Source organism: Triturus cristatus, chromosome 11 (genome assembly GCF_964204655.1).
Source record: "Triturus cristatus chromosome 11, aTriCri1.1, whole genome shotgun sequence".
Lineage (NCBI taxonomy): Eukaryota > Metazoa > Chordata > Amphibia > Caudata > Salamandridae > Triturus > Triturus cristatus.
This window is the reverse complement of record NC_140594.1, coordinates 1119600847-1119614033: the sequence shown is the minus strand read 5'-3', so window position 1 is coordinate 1119614033 and position 13187 is coordinate 1119600847. Positions and strand designations below refer to the sequence as shown.

The following is a 13187-nucleotide window of genomic DNA, read 5'->3' as shown; positions in this document are numbered from 1 at the left end:
TAAAGGCCCTATGTGTGAGTAAACTATCGTAGGAAAAAGTAGGAAATTCACAAAGCCGACCAAAAGGAACATTATCAGATTGATGGGAATCTTGGAAAGCAAAAGTAGGGTGGAGAAAAGGAGGCAGTTAAGAAAGACAGGTTGCAAAAAGTAATGAAGAATAGCCTATAAACTTTTCTATAAAGCTCTAACCCTATTTAAAATTGCCTTTGCACCCCATCCAATGGTCAGTGATGCATTTTGCGAATACTGTCGCACAATGAGTTGTAGGTCAGAAAATCCTATAGAAAAATATTGCCTCATGTAAACAGTCTGCCCTACATATTGTTTACAAATGTACTGGCCCTGACTTGGAGTTTGAGAGAAGGCTTTCATTATAATAAACTTGATGGATAGCCCATACTCCAAATAAGTTTCATAGGATATAACGCACTTGTAATACAGCGGATGGAGTAGCCACCATGTTTGCAATGGTGTATCCCATCCACCAAACTGTATATCAGGCCCATTGTCCCATCAGGTGTATATTTTCTACTAACTTTAATGGTGGAATATTCACATGGATGATATTTTGTGGCGGAGTTTCCACACTCAGGGCAGAATCGCCGCAATGAGAATTCTCAATGCAGAGATTCTGCCAGAGCATGGGGACTCCCTCACGACGAAGCGGCCTCTGCCATGAGCTTGGAGACTCCCCCATGACTGCGAGGGCCTCCGCCCAATATTGATATCAGAGAATATTCTGACAATTTTCTGGAACCATCTAGAAAAGTTACTATGACTTCTGAAGTTAGTTTTCCCCAGAAGAACAGAATCTCTCCCTCTGGTCTTGGATGAATAAAAGTGTGTTCTAAAATCTAGTGATACTTTAGAAGACATCCATATAAAATGGACATTAAACATGCCTTTGAAAATAAGATTAGGGGGAGACACATGAGTAAAATGCAGCGGGCCGGATTCACAAAGGTAAACTAACACTTCTGTGTGAGTTTACTATTGTTTACTATTTACAAAGTTATTTTACAATGAGAATCTTTACGACTGCTGAGTCTCCACACATAAAAAGATAAGACTCTCCTGTCATAGACGGGCAAGTTTACCTTTGTGAATCAGGTCCACCGTTTGTAAAACTAGTACTTTATCATAGGTATTCCCAAACCCCGGCTAAATAGTACATATTTACTGTTATTTACTGAAACACTGGCTATATAGTACAGATTCACTGTGATTTGCCGAAACACCAGCTAAATAGTGCAGGATTTCGGATATTTACCAAATACGAGCTATATAGTACTGGTTCACTGTTATTTTCCCAAATACCATCTATTTACCCAACTTCAGGCTAAATTGTGCAGAATTTTTTATTTTAACCCAAACGCCAGCTAAATACTACAGTACCCAGGCCAACCAGTGCAAAGTCTAGCAAAATGTCTGACACTTGCCCACCATTGGCGTGAGCGTACCAAACATCTTCTATTTACCTAGTCACTGGCCCTGCAGTACATAGTCTCTGGTATGTTCCCAGATGTTGGATAAATGGGATCTCAACCTCATAATCTGCACCCTCAGAAACGTTGTGTTCTGATCTGTATTACCGACATCTGGCCCTGCTATGCCTTTGCAACATTATAAACTGTCCGGTGGTAAAAGGCAGCCCGAGAATAGTGTAGATATTATTAATAATAATAATAATAATAATAATAATAATAATTGGATACTTTTCAAGCTAATCCACACTCCTAGTTGGCCCTAACAGTTTATCATTGTGTGGCAGTGCAGTAAACAATCTCAGTCATGGGTGCTCTTTCTGTTGTGATTAATGCTTTTGTTGACAAACCGGTGTAGAAAGCGCCCCTTTTTGCATTGTTACCCCCTAACATTTTGCCAGATACATGATGCAAACTTGACTGAGTGTGTGCTGGTACCCTTCTAACCAGGGCCCAGCACCTGTGTTCTTTCCTAACCTGAACCTTTGTTTCCACCATTCGCACGCGTCTGGGCCACTTGTAAGTCCCTTTTAAAGGTACCCTTGGTACGAAGGGCCTTGTGACCAGAGAGGGCCTCTGAGGGCTGCAGCATGTAGTGTGCCACCCTCAGGGACCCCTCACCTTAACACCCACACCTTGCCACTGCAGGCTGCATGTTTTGGTGCAGACAAAAATGAAGAGATCATCATTGCCGGTATCGCCCACCATGGGGTAGATTCTGAACTCTGCACCCAGACGCCCCAGTGCCACTGGTGGTGCAGTTCCTACCTTAAACTGAACCTTGCCCGGGGCTGGTCTAACCCCCGAACACTGGCAGCGTAAGTCGTGTACCTACCAGATGATGCATAACCCTGTTTTTCTTCCTTAGGAGTGCATTGCATTCTATTACCGACAACTGTCTATCTTTTTCAAGTACTAAATGTTACTGGTTCACAGGGGCGTAACAAAGGTCCCCACAGCCCCCGCAGTGTGTGGGGGACCCGAGCTGCAGGGCCCCCCCTAAGCACTGTACTCAGGCCGGACAGTTCCGTATTAAATCCAGAGGGGGCCCCTCTGTGTACCTTGCAGGGGGGCCCCTTCACCTTTCGTTACGCCACTGCTGTTTCAGATTGACAATACCAAAGTATTTCCAAGACCATAAAGCATTTCTGATACCTTTTTGAAAGTATTATCTGCCTGTAACTGAGTTCAACTTGGTTCTTAAAATAATAGTAACTAAAATAATATCTGTGCAAAACATTGGTCTGGAGTTAGTCATTGAGTGGATGTTCATGTCTTGTATGAGTGTGTACAACAAATGCATTCACACTACCCTTTAATAAGCCTTACTGCTACCACTAAATTGAGAGTAAGGTATTAACTACTTTAATCTCTGCTTTACCTTTGGAGACTCACTGGACTCTGTGCAGACTATACCTCTTGTTGGTATAGTATATACAGAGCTGGCTTTCTACAACTGGCTCCAGTCTGTATTCTTTTATCAGCTGCTTGAGCCTGTGGTGGTGCCTTGGGTGTCGGCAAATGCATTAAATATGCCAATTGGCTATATGCCAATTTGGTAGACCCTTCACTCTTAGGGTGGTCTTCCACCAAACTTTATGCCTTTCTCCTTCTTTTTTACTGACCTTGTTTTTGCTGTCCTTAAGACTCTGTGCACTTTGCCACTGCTAACCAGTGCTTATGTACTTGTGCTCGCCCTTCTAAACAAGGCAATACCCCATTGGCATATTTAATTTACTTATAAGTCCCTAGTAAAGTGGTACTACATGTACCCAGGGCCTATAAATTAAATGCTACTAGTTGGTTACAGCACTGATTGTGCCAACCACTTAATCTTGAACCCAGGACCAGAGAGTGACTCAACAGGCCAGCCTACCGGCCTCCTGATCTGAACATGAGGGACATAAAGGGCTCATAGATCAGCTCTTGGACACAATGCAGTGAGTTCCTGACCCCAAAGTCGTGCCGCTAAGGTCCTGGACCCTTAGTGTGCTCAGCTCGCTCCAATCAAGCTTTTGGGCTCTTTGTGCCCGCACCGCAAATCAGCACGAGCCGACACCAGCCTGTCTCTTCGCACAGCAGCCAAAGACAACAGTATACCCTGCCTGATTATAGATTCCAACGGCTATGTAGAATATTCTTTAAAGGTGTGTAAAACATCACAATACTGCCCAAACCAAACTTCAAGGTGCTCATAATACATTTTTATAAAATTACAACAGTATCCAGTAAAATCATACAATGTATGTACAGTTCTCAAAGAATCCCCCTGTGTCACATTTATCCCTAGATACAACTCACTCAGATTTCCTTTCACTCCAATCATACCAGCCCAACCGGCCTAACATCTCAATCATTCTAATATCCCATGCACTTGGTAAAAAACAGCCACAAAGAACTATGGACCAGAAGACCTCAGTTGAGTGATAGAGATTATCCTAAACGGGCAAAAATTGTTGAATAATGAATAGCCAACAGTGTCTCCATCCAGTGGTAATTAAATAAGGCAGAAATCCTGGTCCAGCCAGAGGTGTGACTAGCGCAGATGCTGAAAAATCCATGCCGTGCTGGAACTTCTGTGCAAAGTTGTAATATACACGATATTGCCAAGGATATAGTTCCCTCTGGAGCGCCGCACCACCGCCAGGGAATTGTGGTTCCCTGACAGAGTCGGCGGTCCCAAGGCGGCATGACCACTGGGGTCGTAATGGGGCAGTCGCAAGACCGCCACCGCCGCGGCACCACGAGTGGACCGCCAGACTCGTAACAGGCCCCTTAGGGCCTGATTACGAGTTTAGCAGAAGAATTACTCCATCACAAACGTGATGGATATTCTGACCTCCATATTACGAGTTGTATTATGTTCCTTTGGATATAATAGAACTCATAACACAGCGGACAGATGGAGTAATCCAGCCGCCAAACTCGTAATCAGGCCCTAAGGGCATGATTTAGAGTTTGGCAGATGGGTTACTCTTCAAAATCATGACAGATATCCTGTCCGCCGTATTACAAGTGTAATAGGATATAATGGACATGTAATTCAGCGGACGCGATATCCGCCACGTCTGTGATGGAGTAACCCATCCGCAAACTCTAAATCAGACCCTTACTCCATTTATGGACTGGCATCTATATGTGCGCAAAACATCACCTAAGTGCAGTGAAAGGTTTAAAAATTTTTAAGATTAGATTTTTTTTTTATTACAGAGTTTTATATAATGCGAACTTGACCCGAATCGGGTTTCAGAGCGCTTTACATAGCACCAGTTGCATTACATGAGGACACATTCATTTTTTTTAGGCATGGGGAGATTAAGTGATTAGCCCAGAATCACAGGATGTTCAGCGTCATTGCCGAGACTCGAACCCAGTCTCCCAGATTCAAGGTCGACCGCCCTAGCCCTTAGGCAAGGTTACTTCTGTCCAGTACTGAGTGAAAGAAACGCTTGGGGGCATCACCACAGGCTTGGGGATCAAGAAATTGAGACCTCATTTGGAGTTCGTCGGGCAGGTTACTCTGTCACAAACACAACGGATATGCAGTCCATCTACATTCATATAAATGCCCTAGAGTTGAGTCGACCATGAGTGCAGTTGACAGGGAGAGCTTGCAACTCTAGCTGATGTTTGAGTTTTGCGAGTTGCAGTCTGAGATTTGTAATTCTGCTTTTCATATTACAAATGCTGGACTACAGGAATGTAAGAAAAGCCTGACGCGGGGAACCCTGAGGCTGCTGGAGTGTGTCCAGTCAGCAGACAGTGATTCTGTATGACAAATCATGACTCAGAAGTGAAATGATGGAACTGCCTCAGGTCCGGAAAGTGTGTTTCAATCACTACTGTTTCTGCCTCATCGGAGGAACTTGACACACCTGCACTCACGTGTCCTTTTCTGTAAATACATAAATGCGGAACACCGAGAGAGCACAGAAGATTTAGAAGGCGAAGTTCAGCTAACTTGGTCCAAAGAATTGTAGGGATTTGAGACAGGCGTGCAGCATGTCGCTCACTGAGCTCTTACTGTCTCTGGTGGTGACTGTCCTCACAGCACAGTACCTCAAGCTGCAGTGGTCGAGGAGGCGATACCCCCCCGGACCGACCCCGCTCCCCATCATCGGCAACCTGTGGAGCCTGAAATTTGAGATTCGCCATGAGACCCTCATGCAGGTACGGTAGCAACGTTACTGACAGCGCTTAATTTCCATGCTTAATTATGATTAACAGCAAATAATTACACATACTGTTTCATATGAATAACTCATGTTCCAATGTGCAGGGCATGCATAGCCATGAACACAGGAGAGTATTTTAAATAAGTTGTCGCAGTAGAAACCAAGAGACCTGGGTTTAAATTCTGACATACCCACGTACCCGTATTTTGTGTGATCTTGGGCACATTTTTCTAAGTGAATATACAACCCTACTGCAAAAATATATGTGTTAATAAAATATATTCACACGTAACACGCCTGTAGCTCTTGCGAAATGTTTTTGCCCTATACAAAATGTATATTTTTTTCACCCACCTACTAAAATAGATATTACGCCCTCTCCAGTCACACTGAAATATTGTGACAGTTCGTCATAGCTGCCGTCTCTGATGCCTGTGTTAGGCTGCATTTTTACCAAAGGTAGTTGCCATTCTGGGATTAAAATGGTCCATTCAATGAATGACGTCACAATAGGTCTCAAAACCCAAGCAGACGTCAACAAACATCGCAAACATTCTAGAATGCCTGTGGTTGGCGACGCAAGACAGGGTAAAGGGAAATGCACTTTCCTCTTTTCGCGACGGCCCCTTTACTGGTAATAAATTTGGGCACATAATTTCAGGTCATCTTCAGGTGCACAATCCTTTTATAAATCATCACAGTCGTGTAATCTATCTATGCTTCCTATAGTAGCCCCATGTCAGATGCGCGGTGCTCTCTGGGCTGAAAGGGCTTCGTCGCCAATGAAACATCACTCTAGAAATAAGAGAGGTTCATCTGGTAGCAGAAACATAAGGTGAGCTTTCCTTCCCAAGAAAAGTGTAGTATTGAGAAAATTGAAAGGGTGGAAGACAGCTGTAGATAGAACAAGTAAAGCAAAAGCAGAGGGAAAAGAAGACTGTCGTTCACACAAGCAGAATACAGCAGTGGTATGAAACGCAGTAAATAAACGGGTGTCAAGCTCACAAAGGTGGGAAAAGGTGGAAATGGAGAGGTGAGCTACACTATAGAACTTCCCCAAAAGCAGGTTGGGTGGAAGGTATGGGAAGTACCCATACAGCACAAGGTAAAAATGTAAAATGCAACATGTGCAATGTATGTGGATGAACCACATGAAACAACGTACAGTAAAGGAGAAGAAGGTGTGGGAGAAACCCACACAGCACAACGTAAAAATGTAAAATGCATCATGCGCAATAGATGAGGGAGTACCACATGAAAGTGTGAACAAAGCACACGAAACAATGCAAAATGTATGTAATAGATGTGGGTAAAGGCCACATGACAAACTGTAAAGTTCAAAGAGAACTAAATGCAATGTATAGAAACCAGTACAGAGTAAAATACAATAAGTGTATATTTAGGTGTGGTGGAAAAACCACACGATACAAAGCATTATATGCAAACTGTAGAACTGGGTGGGTGTGTATGTACACAACATAAGGGGAACTTATTGTATGTGGTATATAATGCCACACAGTATAGTGTAACAACAATAGAAATTCCCCAATCACAACCTGGAGTTAAAGGTGTGACAATTAGTCACACGGCAGAACGTACAATAACTGAACATGCATGTGTTGTACTTGCGCAAAACAGGTAAAGAAAAGCTCTAAAGGAAATAAATGACAGCTCAGCAAGTGAGAGCAGCAAGTAAGAGCAACATCAACAAAAACATGTGAATGTAAATTGCGCAGAATAACAACGCTTGCATGAGAAGTGATGATCTAAAACACATTGAAAAGAATGGCAGGGTCAGGCAAAACATGAATACATACTTGAAAGCAAAAGTTAACGTAGATTGCAGATGAGGCTGAAATAACTCCAAGTAGCACAGCAGGCAAAGTCAATGTACTTGGTGGCACTGTGAAGAGATAAAAGTCCAGTGCTTTGAATACTTAAAAAAAAACAGTTTAACAATGCAGGAGATTCCGTTCCATTAATGCAAGGTTCCATTAAGAGCAAACACAGACAAAGCAATGTCTGAATTGCAAAATAAACAGCCAAACCTCGAGATGCCAAATATAGTTTTGCATATAAGATCAAAGCGGGGAACAGCACGTTGAAGAAACAAAGGGAATCAGTACCTGCTGTGAATCACAATGAAGTGTTAGGTGCTCCGATGTATTTGAAGTATATTGAAAGTTCAGGTGCATTAGTGCTGGAAAGCCATTAGATGGTAATATTGCATTTATTCTACCTTTGAAGCAAATCCATGCAACGGAGAAAATACAAAATGAAGCACGAAGGAAATCTTCAATAACACTTCACTGAAGAAGAGCAATAACGTGGTTGGCACAATGCGTGGTGTAGGATATCACAGAGCAGTTTGACTATGATGTACTCCGGTGGTGCCAAACACAAAACGGAGGCACGTAGCATGCCCACAGTTGGTGGCTCCTGGCACGTCGAAGCATGCAGGGGTCCATGCGAAATGTTTTTTGCCCTATACAAAATGTATACTTTTTTCACCCACCTACTAAAATAGACATTACGTCCTCTCCACTCACACTGAAATATTGTGACAGTCGTCATAGCTGCCGTGTCCGATGCCTGTGATAGGCTGCATTTTTACCAAAGGTAGTTGCCATTCTATGATTAAAAGGGTCCATTCAGTGAATGACGTCACAATAGGTCTCAAAACCCAAGCAGACGTCAACAAACTTCGCAAACATTCTAGAATGCCTGTGGCTGGTGACGCAAGACAGGGTAAAGGGAACTGCACTTTCCTCTTTTCGCGACGGCCCCTTTACTGGTAATAAATTTGGGTGCATAATTTCAGGTCATCTTCAGGTGCACAATCCTTTTATAAATCATCACAGTCATGTAAGCTTTGCTTCCTATAGTAGCCCCATGCCAGGTGCGTGGTGCTCTCTGGGCTGAAAGGGCTTCGTCGCCAACAAAACATCACTCTAGAAATAAGAGAGGTTCATCTGGTAGCAGAAACATAAGCTGAGCTTTCCTTCCCAAGAAAAGTGTAGTATTGAGAAAAGTGAAAGGGCGGAAGACAGCTTTAGATAGAACAAGTAAAGTAGAAGCATAGGGAGAAGAAGGCTGTCGTTCACACAAGCAGAATACAGCAGTGGTATGAAACACAGTGAATAAACGGGTGTCAAGCTCACAAAGGTGGGAAAAGGTGGAAAAGGAGAGGTGAGCTACACTATAGAACTTCCACAAAAGCAGGTTGGGTGGAAGGTACCCATACAGCACAAGGTAAATATGTGAAATGCAACATGTGCAATGTATGTGGATGAACCAAATGAAACAACATACAGTAAAGGAGAAGCAGGTGTGGGAGAAACTCACACAGCACAACGTAAAAATGTAAAATGCAACATGCGCAATAGTTGTGGGAGTACCACATGAAAGTGTGAACAAAGCACACGGAACAATGCAAAATGTATGTAATAGATGTGGGTAAAGGCCACATGACAAACTGTAAAGTTCAAAGAGAACTAAATGCAATGTATAGAAACCAGTACAGAGTAAAATACAAAAAGTGTATATTTAGGTGTGGTGGAAAAACCACACGATACAAAGCATTATATGCAAACTGTAGAACTGGGTGGATGTGTATGTACACAACATAAGGGGAACTTATTGTATGTGGTATATAATGCCACACAGTATAATGTAACAACAATAGAAATTCCCCAATCACAACCTGGAGTTAAAGGTGTGACAATTAGTCACACGGCAGAACGTACAATAACTGAACATGCATGTGTTGTACTTCCGCAAAACAGGTAAAGAAAAGCTCTAAAGGAAATAAATGACAGCTCAGCAAGTGAGAGCAGCAAGTAAGAGCAACATCAACAAAAACATGTGAATGTAAATTGCGCAGAATAACAACGCTTGCATGAGAAGTGATGATCTAAAACACATTGAAAAGAATGGGAAGGTCAGGCAAAACATGAATAAATACTTGAAAGCAAAAGTTAACATAAATTGCAGATGAGGCTGAAAGAACTCCAAGTAGCACAGCAGGCAAAGTCAATGTACTTGGTGGAACCGTGAAGACATAAAAGTCCAGTGCTTTGAATACTTTAAAAAAAAACAACAGTTTAACAATGCAGGAGATTCAGTTTCATTAATGCAAGGTTCCATTAAGAGCAAACACAGACAAAGCAATGTCTGACTTGCTAAATAAACAGCCAAACCTCGAGATGCCAAATATAGTTTTGCATATAAGATCAAAGCGGGGAACAGCACGTTGAAGAAACAAAGGGAAACAGTACCTGCTGTGAAGCACAATGAAGTGTTACGGTGCTCCGATGTATTTGAAGTATATTAAAAGTTCAGGTGGATTAGTGCTGGAAAGCCATTAGATGCAAATATTGCATTTATTCTACCCTTGAAGCAAATCCATGCATCGGAGAAAATACAAAATGAAGCACGAAATAAATCTTCAATAAAACTTCACTGAAGAAGAGCAATAACGTGGTTGGCACAATGCGTGGTGTAGGATATCACAGAGCAGTTTGACTATGATGTACTCCGGTGGTGCCAAACACAAAATGGAGGCACGTAGCATGACCACGCTTGGTGGCTCAAGGCACGTCGATGCATGCAGGGGTCCATGCGAAATGTTTTTTGCCCTATACAAAATGTATACTTTTTTCACCCACCTACTAAAATAGACATTACGCCCTCTCCACTCACGCTGAAATATTGTGACAGTTCGTCATAGCTGCCGTGTCCGATGCCTGTGATAGGCTGCTTTTTTACCAAAGGTAGTTGCCATTCTGGGATTAAAAGGGTCCATTCAATGAATGACTGCACAATAGGTCTCAAAATCCAAGCAGACGTCAACAAACATCGCAAACATTCTAGAATGCCTGTGGCTGGCGACACAAGACAGGGTAAAGGGAACTGCACTTACCTCTTTTCGCGACGGCCCCTTTACTGGTAATAAATTTGGGCGCATAATTTCAGGTCATCTTCAGGTGCACAATCCTTTTATAAATCATCACAGTCGTGTAATCTTTGCTTCTTATAGAAGCCCCATGCCAGGTGCGTGGTGCTCTCTGGGCTGAAAGGGCTTTGTCGCCAATGAAACATCACTCTAGAAATAAGAGAGGTTCATCTGGTAGCAGAAACATAAGGTGAGCTTTCCTTCCCAAGAAAAGTGTAGTATTGAGAAAAGTGAAAGGGTGGAAGACAGCTGTAGATAGAACAAGTAAAGCAAAAGCAGAGGGAAAAGAAGGCTGTCGTTCACACAAGCAGAATACAGCTGTGGTATGAAACACAGTGAATAAACGGGTGTCAAGCTCACAAAGGTGGGAAAAGGTGGAAAAGGAGAAGTGAGCTACACTATAGAACTTCCCCAAAAGCAGGTTGGGTGGAAGGTATGGAAGGTACCCATACAGCACAAAGTAAATATGTGAAATGCAAAATGTGCAATGTATGTGGATGAACCAAATGAAACAACGTACAGTAAAGGAGAAGCAGGTGTGGGAGAAACTCACACAGCACAACGTAAAAATGTAAAATGCAACATGCGCAATAGTTGTGGGAGTACCACATGAAAGTGTGAACAAAGCACACGGAACAATGAAAAATGTATGTAATAGATGTGGGTAAAGGCCACATGACAAAATGTAAAGTTCAAAGAGAACTAAATGCAATGTATAGAAACCAGTACAGAGTAAAATACAATAAGTGTATATTTAGGTGTGGTGGAAAAACCACACGATGCAAAGCATTATATGCAAACTGTAGAACTGGGTGGGTGTGTATGTACACAACAGAAGGGGAACTTATTGCATGTGGTATAAAATGCCACACAGTATAATGTAACAACAATAGAAATTCCCCAATCACAAGCTGGAGTTAAAGGTGTGACAATTAGTCACACGGCAGAACGTACAATAACTGAACATGCATGTGTTGTACTTCCGCAAAACAGGTAAAGAAAAGCTCTAAAGGAAACAAATGACAGCTCAGCAAGTGAGAGCAGCAAGTAAGAGCAAAAGCAACAAAAACATGTGAATGTAAATTGCGCATAATAACAAGGCTTGCATGAGAAGTGATGATCTAAAACACATTGAAAAGAATGGCAAGGTCAGGCAAAACATGAATACATTCTTGAAAGCAAAAGTTAACGTAGATTGCAGATGAGGCTGAAATAACTCCAAGTAGCACAGTAGGCAAAGTCAATGTACTTGGTGGCACCGTGAAGACAGAACAGTCCAATGCAGAAGATTCAGTTCCATGAATGCAAGGTTCCATTAAGAGCAAACACAGACAAAGCAATGTCTGACTTGCTAAATAAACAGCCAAACCTCGTGATGCCAAATATAGTGTTGCATATAAGATCAAAGCGGGGAACAGCACGTTGAAGAAACAAAGGGAAACAGTACCTGCTGTGAAGCACAATGAACTGTTACGGTGCTCCGATGTATTTGAAGTATATTGAAAGTTCAGGTGCATTAGTGCTGGAAAGCCATTAGATGGCAATATTGCATTTATTCTACCCTTGAAGCATGCATCGGAGAAAATACAAAATGAAGCATGAAAGAAATCTTCAATAAAACTTCACTGAAGAAGAGCAATAACGTGGTTGGCACAATGCGTGGTGTAGGATTTCACAGAGCAGTTTGACTATGATGTACTCCAGTGGTGCCAAACACAAAATGGAGGCATCTAGCATGACCACGCGCCGGGTGGCTCCAGCCACGTCGATGCATGCAGGGGTCCAAAGGAGGCAACGCAGCTATCATTACAGGAGATGTCACAGAGAAATGTGTGCGCTTGAGCGATGGTTAAAAGTATGAGAAAGGCAGTTGAACTGCCATTGAGAGGCGCACCAGAGTCGATGCAGAAAATTATAACTAAATCAATAACTCACCCCCAATGTCTCAAACAACGCAAAGAAAAGTGGTCGATGAGTGCAAATGCTGAACAGCTGTCAAGACAGGCAACTCTTACTGACGCTCCTAATCACGCTAAGTGCGGAATTATCCCAGGTCACGGCAGGCACTCTCCGAAGGCATACAAACACGTAGAGGTCTTCTCCATGAAGATTGGAGCAGGGCAGAGGAGACTCTGGGGCAGTGGGTAGCGGGAGACCGAAGCACTGATCACACGAAGTGTAGAGACCGTCAAAACGCAGAAAGGCAGCAGTGACAGGCTCCGTGCCTACAAAGCGAAGCTGGGCAGTCAAAAGCAATCAGCGTGCACAACACGTCAGGGTGGCAATGGATTCAGTAGATCTCCAGGGTACTTGGCAATAATGTGGTGACGTTAGGGAGAAACAAGCAGCCAGGCCTCCAAGGGCAGCAGTGTGACGAAGTAAGGCAGGCAGGCAGTAGAGAGGAAAGCCAAGCAGGGACTGGCACGCTGGTGTTGAGGGCGACTGGTGGGAGGTCACTGGTGTGACTCAGGCCCATTGTGCCAGTCTGCCTAAATTTGCGTAGCTTTCAATTCAGGGAACTTCTTTTACCTTGAGCGTGGATGACGGCTTCTTCAGGTTGATGAAGTGCCC

General features: G+C 43.0%; 1 protein-coding gene across 2 annotated transcripts in view; it reads left to right on the top strand.

The window, feature by feature from the left end:
* Nucleotides 1-5412: 5412 nt before the first annotated feature.
* The window catches only part of LOC146786147 (cytochrome P450 2J6-like), a 70325-nt gene continuing 62550 nt past the window's right edge, over nucleotides 5413-13187 (top strand). For both annotated transcript variants that reach the window (XM_085635651.1, XM_085635652.1), the window contains exon 1: nucleotides 5413-5657. In XM_085635651.1, the coding sequence (XP_085491777.1) occupies nucleotides 5490-5657 (168 nt within the window). In that variant the 5' untranslated portion in view covers nucleotides 5413-5489. The remainder of the gene's footprint in view (nucleotides 5658-13187) is intronic.